Source organism: Spinacia oleracea, chromosome 1, assembly GCF_020520425.1.
Source record: "Spinacia oleracea cultivar Varoflay chromosome 1, BTI_SOV_V1, whole genome shotgun sequence".
Lineage (NCBI taxonomy): Eukaryota > Viridiplantae > Streptophyta > Magnoliopsida > Caryophyllales > Amaranthaceae > Spinacia > Spinacia oleracea.
This window is the reverse complement of record NC_079487.1, coordinates 124,742,880-124,752,510: the sequence shown is the minus strand read 5'-3', so window position 1 is coordinate 124,752,510 and position 9,631 is coordinate 124,742,880. Positions and strand designations below refer to the sequence as shown.

Below are 9,631 nucleotides of genomic sequence, written 5' to 3'. Positions count from 1 at the left end.
GAGTGTATTTGTGTGCTATTTGTTCAATGACAATTATTGTAATAAAGTAAATCTCTTCCAAAGTATGAAAAACTCGTTTTTTTTCTTTTTAAATTGAAATCGCGCAGATTTATTGTTGTAATTTGGACTAGGTGTTGAGTTTTATTGTTATGAAAACCTAAAATTAAAGTTCTTAAATTCTGCACATATTTTATTACGACGTTTATAATATTTCGACTATTTACCTTTCAACTTTGACCCACTAAAAGAAAAGAAATCACAATTTTTTTGGACCCCTATATATAAATTCTTGGATCCGCTCCTGATATGTACTAACGTTATAATTTCTAACACCATTAAAAAAAGAAACGTTATCATCATGTAAAATTATAAATTCTTGATTTGTTAATTTCTTAACTACTCCCTATTTATATATTATTATTCTAATTATGTAGAGTAATTATTTTTATATAATCTAATAATGCACTATTTTATTAGTTTTCTAATTTTACAGAATGCATTAGCACGACAAATACTATTTCACATTATATAAAATAATTTTGGGCCCGTCAAAAAAAAAAAAAAAAAAGTAATTTTGGGTGGAAGAGCGTTAACCAACTAAACTTGTACATAAATAGGGACAATCGTAACATATATAAGAAAGACTTTATGAAATATAACAATATATTACTCAAAATGGAGGGACAATTAGTTTTTACCAAATCCACCAAAAAAATAGTAGCCATTTTTTTCATTCTAACTCTAGGTACGTAACTTTTTTTTTCTTTAATAAGCTAAGCAATTACTCTATTAAACTGTATTTATATGTGTGTTGATTGTTAGCCTAATATTTTTGGTTATTTGATTGTTTAAAAAACTCTAAAATTAATTCATTTACTACGTAAGTAATAAAGGTTGTTTTGTTATACTTGAATTTTAATAGTGCAAATCATGGCTGGTAAAGCGGTCGGTGATTCTTGTTCTAAAGACAAAGAAAGTTGCGATCCGACTCTCGGCACATCAAAATGTTGTGCTGGATTTGCCTGCGACAAATCCGTACTTACGTGTTACACTTGTTAGTTTCTAAACTTTGACATTATTTTATATTGGTACACAATTAACTGAGATGAGGATATCCACTACACTATTTTTAAATTCTGTTGTTTTTCTTCTTTGAGTTACTTTCATTTCAATTAAAAAAAAACTAAATTAAGGTATATAACCTCGTAGCTAATGCTTGACTATCTATTTTTGAATATATATATATATATTCAAAAATATGTTTTCTTTCCCTTTATATATTGTCTTATATAATTACAATGTACACTAAATTTCAACTTTGTTTGTAGTACCCCCTGGAGTGTCCTCCTGGTGCGCAGCTGTCGGACACCATTGTAGTTTGTTTGGTAAAGTGTGTTGTCCCGGACACAAATGCACAAATCCTTTAAGAGGGCATTGTGATGTACTTTAATGCATAGGGGTTTTTGTTAATTTGTTATGCATTTGATAAATTCAGATTTCCTTTGTAGATATTGTAAGAATTTACTATAAAAATAATAATACTCCGTAATATATATCTTTATCTATGTTGGTATTTTATAACACACGTAGTACATTCTTGTACCATGCATGTTCGAACTTTAACATTTATCTTGTTTGAACTTATCTTACAACGAGGAAGTATAAATCAATATCAGATATTTCACAAATACATATCACCCACTAAACGACATAATAGGGATAAGACAAACACTAAAGAACAAAATCAATTTTTTTTGAAAATGACATCTGTTTTTGGAAAATGGCATTGGTTTTTGAAAAATGGCTTCCAAAATGACATTTGTTCTTTGAAAAATAGCAACTGCTTTCATTTTTGTCTAATCTCTATTTTGTCGTTTAGTGGGGTGATATGTATCTCAAGATACATATATTGGCCTCTCCGCCCTCGTTATATGACATCTAATTGATTAATTTTAATTCTTAAAAACTAACTAAACAACCAGAAGTGGTTTAAGTACTTCCTCACGAAAATCCCTCAAAGATTGGCACAACAAACCTGTATTGCGCGTCGGCTCTTAATTACATTGCACCACAACGAACAGAAGCATGCACTAAAACTGAAAAAACTATACATACACTAGATTTGATGTCTTTACAAGAATGCAATCAGATAATTATCTAAGGAAGATTATTCGGTAAAAAAAATTAAACGATTTACAAGTGCACAATATCACAAGTGTTCTCCTAGAAAAATAATTCTCTGTTATATACAGTATAGGATATTAGAATGTTGTCATCAGCAGAACATAAGTATGTGTTGAACGATGGCGTGGGAACTATAATGCAGTTGGTGATATAAAGGCTTTAGCTTTAGAAATCAGATGAGCAGATGCAGGGTAAAAGGACTTGATTCCGAAGAACAGAACCAAAACCAGAACCAAAACCAGGAAAATAGAGGATGAAGAAACAGGACGAGAACTCAAGAGGATATGACTATGTACAAACCCGTCTTCCATCCTTATCCATGACTTGAGAGTGAAAGGTTGATCAGCAATCTCCAGAATTCTAGCTCCTCTTGCCCAATTCCCGTAACCACCATAACCGGTGTGTCTAGCATAGCACAGCCATAGTTTCTTGTAAGGACAGCACCAGTCATTGCCGTGGTCATGCCCTACAAACACAGCCTGCCACAAACATAGAGAATGTCTCAGTATAAACTTCAGGAAACTTCCAGACACGTAAACATGAGATTGATTACCTGGACTGAAGGCCGATCTTGTAATACTTTCATGATCCCCGCCTCAGATTCTTGAGTACATACCCGTTCCTTATTTATTGACCCGACACAAGGCTGAGGAACAAAAAACAACCAAGGTGCAGCCTTCTGATATGCTTTACTAGGTATGTGCCAAAAGAAAATTTCAGGTACCCTGCGAAGTTTTAAAAAAACTCCTTTTATTTTCATCTAATGAAAGAATAACTATATTTAATAGTTTAATGAACCTTTCATTTAGTGCATTATAATCCAAAGACAATGAACCATTGATGTTTTAGTATCATTCAAAATCGGTTTAACAAAAGAACCTTATACTATAAATTTATTGGTGAAAAGGTAAGCATAAAATTGCATCATGTAGACTTTCAGAAATGTAAGAAAGGCAGAGTTTTGACTTCTTAGTACCTAAAATCGGGGTTGATTTCGTTAGATATGCCTTTAAGCCACTGTGCTTGGGCACTTGAAATCACTTCTGGATAGGAACCTCCTCCCGAATCAAGAAAATACATAAATGCCACAGGCGACTCTGGATTTTCTGATGATGAGATTTGCAGGACGTAGTTAGATACACTTGGCCAAAGGTTTTTGGGTCCATGCTGAGAGAATGAAAGTGTGCCATTTCCAAGTTCATAATTCATCAAATCCAATCGTGTTGTGCCCATGAAGCTGCAATTTCCATCCCCTGATATAAATTATATAATGCAACAATTACAGATGGAAGTGAATACGAACTTATACTGTATTTTGAGGGTGTAAATCTCCTAAGAAAAGTTCTTTTCTCATTTTGTCAAATAAGTATTGGTAGACATAAGTTTAAATGAAAGTTTCTTAAACTTGCCACTTTGAGAAGATAGAGGATCTTTACCAATGAGCGTTGAATTAGACGGAGAACAACGCAACGGGGGAATCCCCTGTTTGGAAAACCATTCCTTAGGCCACACAAAATGGGCATCATCATGATTACCAAACACACTGGCCCAAGGTATGCCTCGATCTCTGGTGGGTGAAGTAGCTTGATCCCAGTACAGGCTTGCGTTTGCTATAGGAATATTATTGGCTGTGACGACATCTCCTAGGTACACAACGAAATCTGTAATGCATTTTACAATCGATCAGATTATAACAAGAACAAACTCAGGAAGTACGTCAAAATGTTTCCTTAAACTGAAAGCAATAAATCAGATAGGGGCAGGAATGCTGAATCCTGACTTTGCACTTTTGCAGCAATGTAACTGTTAGCATAATTGTATTATTCGGAAAAAACAAAAAAAAAAAACAATATTGCATCTAAAATCATGTTGCAAGTCTTAACAACCCAACAAGAGGTAGCCTAAAAGTCTGATTACTGAATTTAATAACAAGTTTATCATCAGAAGTTTTTGCAGAGAGATCTACTGTCTGTGAGTTTGTGATAATGAATTAGTGAGTGATATACTATAACAGTATATAACACCCTCATAATATTTAGCAATATCATGTAATTGAATATAATGCTCATCAGTAAAACTCCATACATTCAGTTATGACTTACGGCCTATCTTTAAGCTCAAATGCATCATCACAGTACACAAGGCACTGAACTAATTGTCGGATCAAAAACAGCAGCTCTGTTCCAATGACAAAAAAATAACCTTGATTATTGAAGTTGACATCTATACTATCAATGGTACAAAATTTATCATTCATCTCAAAATTAGAAAATCTAATATGAAGATAAAGTTTACATGATTAAAACACTTCTTGGTGTTTCTAGGATTAGCAAAATACAAAGAAATTGAGCAAAAGTAAGCGCATAATTGCATATAAGCAACCTTATCACCCAATCTCCTTTAAGATATTATGCTAACTAAAGAAGGAAACATACAGAAATCAGTTGAAGTGCATAAACTAAGTAAGCATTAAGCACCATCCTAAATCTTCTTTCACCATACCGAGCAATTCTAATAGATGCACACACGCAAACACGCACCTCGTGTTAATTGGCTTAACATCACTCCAAATTATCTTCCATGTCTCTAAGCTAAAACTCTACCAATTAGTTCATCTACATTCAATTCTACAATAGTACAATACCCATGTTTGTTACTGTAACTAAATCCAGCTAGGAATTTTATGTTACTTGAACTTTTCTTTTCACCTCTTTTTCAAAAGATAGAGTCCGACACTTGGGCACGTACCACACGAATAACTGAGTCCTAGTAACATAGACTGATAGACCGCATCATCCATAAAATCTTTACACAGCCGAGTACAGAAGATATTAATCAATCAGAGGGCAATGTTTGAAATCAATTCTAAACCTATATTCGAACATCAAATTAATCAACAACTTATTCCTTCTACTATTAAATCAACTAATCACCACCGTTAACCAATTCAAAAGTTCCCATTAATCATTACAGTTAATTCAATACAAATTAACAAACCCACATATATTTACAAAGATTCAATCAAAACCCAAAACCCCAACTTTAAAAAAAAAAAAAAAATTAAAAATCAAAAATTTCCACAGCCAATAAAAGAAATTAAAGAAAAAAGACCTGGGTTTTCGTGATGAAGAATAGAGGACATGGATTTGACGGAGTTGACATCTTGCTTAGGTCCCCAATTACTCCAAGAATTCTCCCCAAAATGCAAGTCTGCAAAAATTGCAATTTTAAACGATGACTTTGTCTTGTTTAATTGCAGAACTTTCAACCCAAAAGTTGAGTGAAAGTGGATGCTCAACAATACTCCTAAAAGAACAAAAATCTGAGGGGGTTTGAAGAACAGGAAAAAAAAAGATGATTTTTTTCTTTGATTACATAATAGACCCATTAAAACCAGAGAACAAAAATTGAGATGAAATTAGTGGAATTGGATTTAGAGTGGAGATTTTGGTGTAAATTGAGTTAGTAAAGAAATTGATAGAAATTAGTTCAGTCTTCATAGGCACGCTTGAGAAGTCAAAAATGGTTAGCTTCTTTTTTTTTTTTTTTTTTTTATTTATTTATTATTATTTGCTGCTTTCAGGTGAGAAGATGGTTACTAATTTTTGGTCAAAATGGAGTTTGACTATATTACGTAGTATTCCAATAATTCATCATTTGCTCAAGAGTCAAGAGTACTCCCTTGTATAGTTGTATGCCCCATGCACAGGAATGTGTAAAATGGAGAAGAGATAGAAGTAGTGGGTCAAATATATTTGATGTGAGAGTAAAGTGATGGTCTCCTTAATTTTTATGGTAATAGGATAATCTTTTAACGACGACCTAAAATGAAAAATGGGACAAATAAAAAGAGACAGATGTAGTACTCCTTCCGTCCTATATTTATAGTCTCGTTTGACAAAAAACACGGGTTTTAAGAAAAATGGAATACAGTACATGGAAAAGTATAATAAAATACTAATTGTCTATTGGTTCAGTGGTGATTGAGCCTGAACTTGGTAGAGAGAATTCGTGTTTGATCCCTCGCAATAACAATTGGGACGGGACTAGAACCTACCCACCCAAAACTCGCCACAAATCCGGATTAGCCCTAAGGGAGAACCGGGTGCTAACACCAAAAAAAAAGTAGAATAAAGTACAAATAATGATTGAGTTGGATGAAAAAGTGGAATAAAGTACAAGGAAAAGAGAATATAGTACATAGAAAAGTGGAATATAGTACATGAGTGGGGTTTTCAATGCAGTTTTGATTAATATAGTAAATGAGAAAGTGGGGCCTTATTGCCTTAATAGCCAAAATTAGAAACAAGACTATAATTTTGAGACGTCCGATTTAAAAAACAAGACTATAATTTTGAGACGGAGTGAGTAATATTTAGCGGCGAATCAGTAGAATAGTACTCCATTCTTTCTCGATCTTTTAATTGCAATGTTAAACTAGGGTGAGGAAAACATTACTATTATTTACACATTTACTCAATGATATATATATATATATATATATATATATATATATATATATATATATATATATATATATATATATATATATATATATACTCCCAAAATAGATAGAATATCATAAATACATAGTCGCCTAGTCGGTAGTATAAACAAAGAAAATGTGGAAATTCGTTCAATAAAAGTTATCTGTTTTTTAGTGATTATTTTTTTTCATTTTAATAAAAATTATTTCTTCGAAATCACTAATACTCCGTAATGTATAAAATTAATCATTTAACCCTTTAAAATGTTTATATATCATTTTCTATAATATACTCCGTACTACGTAAAAGTTAGTCAAAACGTATTAAAAGTTACAAAAAAAACAGGTAAAAGTTACAAAAAAAAATGGCTAAAAATTATCTTAATGTAAAATAAATTTATTGTACAACTTGTGCACGCAAAACCTTTGAACTTATTTATTTCTCTACTTAATATATCATAATTATAAATTTTCACATCTTAAACAATTAAATGACACATAAAATACGATTAATTAGCACCAATTCTTTTGTAAAAAGCAACCAACACTTAATCATTCCTACCACCATATTTTAAACTAGCTAAATACGTTGAATGAAATACATAGTAATGTCACTCACCAACGGCTATAAAATACATTACATAGTATTTTACTAAAAATTGACATGTCTAAGCTAACACCATTAGAAAAAACGTTATTTATCATATAAAAGTATAAAATTCTTGATTTATTAATTCCATAATTACTTCCTATTTATATATTTTTACTCTAATTATATAGAGTAATTATTTTTATATAATCTAATAATGCACTATTTTATTAGTTTTCTAATTTTATAAATCTCATGCATTAACACGACATATACTACTACACATTATATATAGTTATTTTGGGTGGAAGAACGATAAACCAGATAAACTTGTACATAAATAGAGACAATCTTAACTTATATAAGAAACACATTATGAAATATATCAATATACTTAGTTTTTCAAATATATTACTCAAAATGGAGGGACAATTAGATTTTTACAAATCCACCAAGAAAGTAGTAGCCATTCTTTTCATCCTAACTCTAGGTAAGTAAATTCTTTTTTCTTTTTTTTTTTTTTTGTAATAAGGTAAGTAATTACTCTATTATATTTATATGTGAATTGATTGTTAGCCTAATATTTTTAGTTATTTGATTGTTTAAAAAACTTTAAAATTAATTCATTTACTAAGTAAGTAATAAAGGTTATATTTGAATTTGAATAGTGCAAACCATGGCTGGTAAAGCGGTCGGTGGTACTTGTTCTAGAGACGGGGAAAACTGTCATCCTACTCCCGGCACAAACTGTTGTCCTGGATTTGCCTGCGACGAATCTCGACTTATTTGTTACACTTGTTAGTTTCTAAACTTTGACATTATTTTGTATTGGTACACAATTAACTAAATTAAGATATATAACCTCGTAGCTTATTATGATAGACTACCTGAGCCATGTTTGGTTTTAAAATCAATACTATGTAAATAATTTGAAACTTAATCTACAGAGTAATATGTTTTTTTAAAAAAAATCATCATATGAAATACATACTCCGTACCATTCTGTAGACTGACAGTCTGACAGACTGTAGTTCGTATACTACAGTATGCTTTCCGGAAAATAATTAAATATTTCGTACTCCCTCCGTTCCTAAATAAGTGTCACATTTCCATTTTTGGCGTTCCCTTATAAGTGTCACATTTCTATTTTTGAACATGTACTTTTCCCACTTTTCTATACGATTTTCACACTTTTTCATACACTTTTCCCACTTTTCTATAAATCATAATTACTTTTACTTACACATTCTACACTTTTCTACTTTTCAATCCCCACATACACTTTTATTTGTACTTTATTCAATTAAACAATTATCTACTTTATCATTTCCCCAAAAAAAACATTCTCAATCATTAACTCTTACACACTTTACAATTTTATTAATTACCGTGCCCGAACCCAAATGTGACACTTATTTAGGAACGGAGGGAGTATTTTTTATTCATAGGATATATTGTTGTCATAAAAGATTTTTGATCATTTTACTATTTCCATGATAAACTCAACGGGCTTAGAAGGGAAAATATCCTCAGACTCCACTTCAGTATATCGGTATAGACTATAGGGAGAAATTATTTTGGCACACCAAAAAGTTAATTTTAGCACAATCACTGCAAGACAAAGTTTTTTGTGCTTTACTCACAAGAAAATGTGCCAAAATCAACATAAGATGTGCCATAATCAGTTCTCCCGTATATGTATAATATTTATAGACTTATAGTTACTCCATAGCTATATACTAATATTACAATATACGTAGTCAAAATTATGTTTTCTTTCCCTTTATATATCGTCTTATATAATTACAATGTTCATTAATTTTCAACTTTTATTGTAGTACCCCCTGGGGTGTCCTCTTGGTGCGCAGCAGTCGGACACCATTGTAGTCTGTTTGGTAAGGTGTGTTGTCCCGGACACCACTGTACAAATTTTATAAGAGGACATTGTGATGTACTTTAATGCATAGGAGTTTTTCTTAATTTGTTATGCATTTGATAAATTCAGATTTCCTTTGTAGAAATTGTATGATTTTACTATAAAAATAATAATACTCCGTAATATACTACGTACCTTCGTTCCTTAATGTTCTTTACGCTTACTATTTGCACGGATCCAATGCAATATTTAACCACTAATATATTCAATTCTGTATGTGAAAGAATTATAAAAAGTTTCTGCAAAATACATATTGAAACCAATCTAACAAGATCTTACATTATAACTTTTTGTTATATATAATAGTGAGAATTTACGGTCAAAGTTTTCATACTTTAGACACATATTCTAAGACGTAAAGAACTTTCAGGAACTGAGGTAGTTATCTTTATCTATGTTGGTATTTTATAACATAAATTTTTGTACCATGTTCGAA

The 9,631-nt window shown here is 31.2% G+C and overlaps 1 protein-coding gene and 2 long non-coding RNA genes across 4 annotated transcripts; 2 read left to right on the top strand and 1 right to left on the bottom strand.

The window, feature by feature from the left end:
- Positions 1-588: 588 nt before the first annotated feature.
- On the top strand, positions 589-1,561 carry LOC130466196 (uncharacterized). Its single transcript, XR_008926210.1, has 3 exons — positions 589-745; positions 923-1,054; positions 1,329-1,561. It is a non-coding gene; the product is annotated as an uncharacterized lncRNA (long non-coding RNA).
- A 527-nt stretch (positions 1,562-2,088) lies between these two features.
- On the bottom strand, positions 2,089-5,736 carry LOC110784484 (probable inactive purple acid phosphatase 16). Of its 2 annotated transcripts, XM_021988942.2 has the most exons (6): positions 5,296-5,428; positions 4,287-4,362; positions 3,621-3,845; positions 3,161-3,437; positions 2,738-2,909; positions 2,089-2,663 (listed from the first exon to the last, which is right to left on the bottom strand). In XM_021988942.2, the coding sequence occupies exons 2-6, from the start codon at positions 4,312-4,314 to the stop codon at positions 2,316-2,318; spliced, it is 1,050 nt and encodes a 349-aa protein (XP_021844634.1). In that variant the 5' UTR covers positions 4,315-4,362; positions 5,296-5,428; the 3' UTR covers positions 2,089-2,315. The 2 variants fall into 2 exon arrangements, with proteins under 2 accessions (XP_021844634.1, XP_021844633.1); XM_021988941.2 differs by lacking the exon at positions 4,287-4,362 and having other exon boundaries at positions 5,296-5,736.
- A 1,858-nt stretch (positions 5,737-7,594) lies between these two features.
- Positions 7,595-9,325, top strand: LOC130466195 (uncharacterized). The gene is made up of 3 exons (XR_008926209.1): positions 7,595-7,749; positions 7,928-8,056; positions 9,098-9,325. It is a non-coding gene; the product is annotated as an uncharacterized lncRNA (long non-coding RNA).
- Positions 9,326-9,631: the final 306 nt, after the last annotated feature.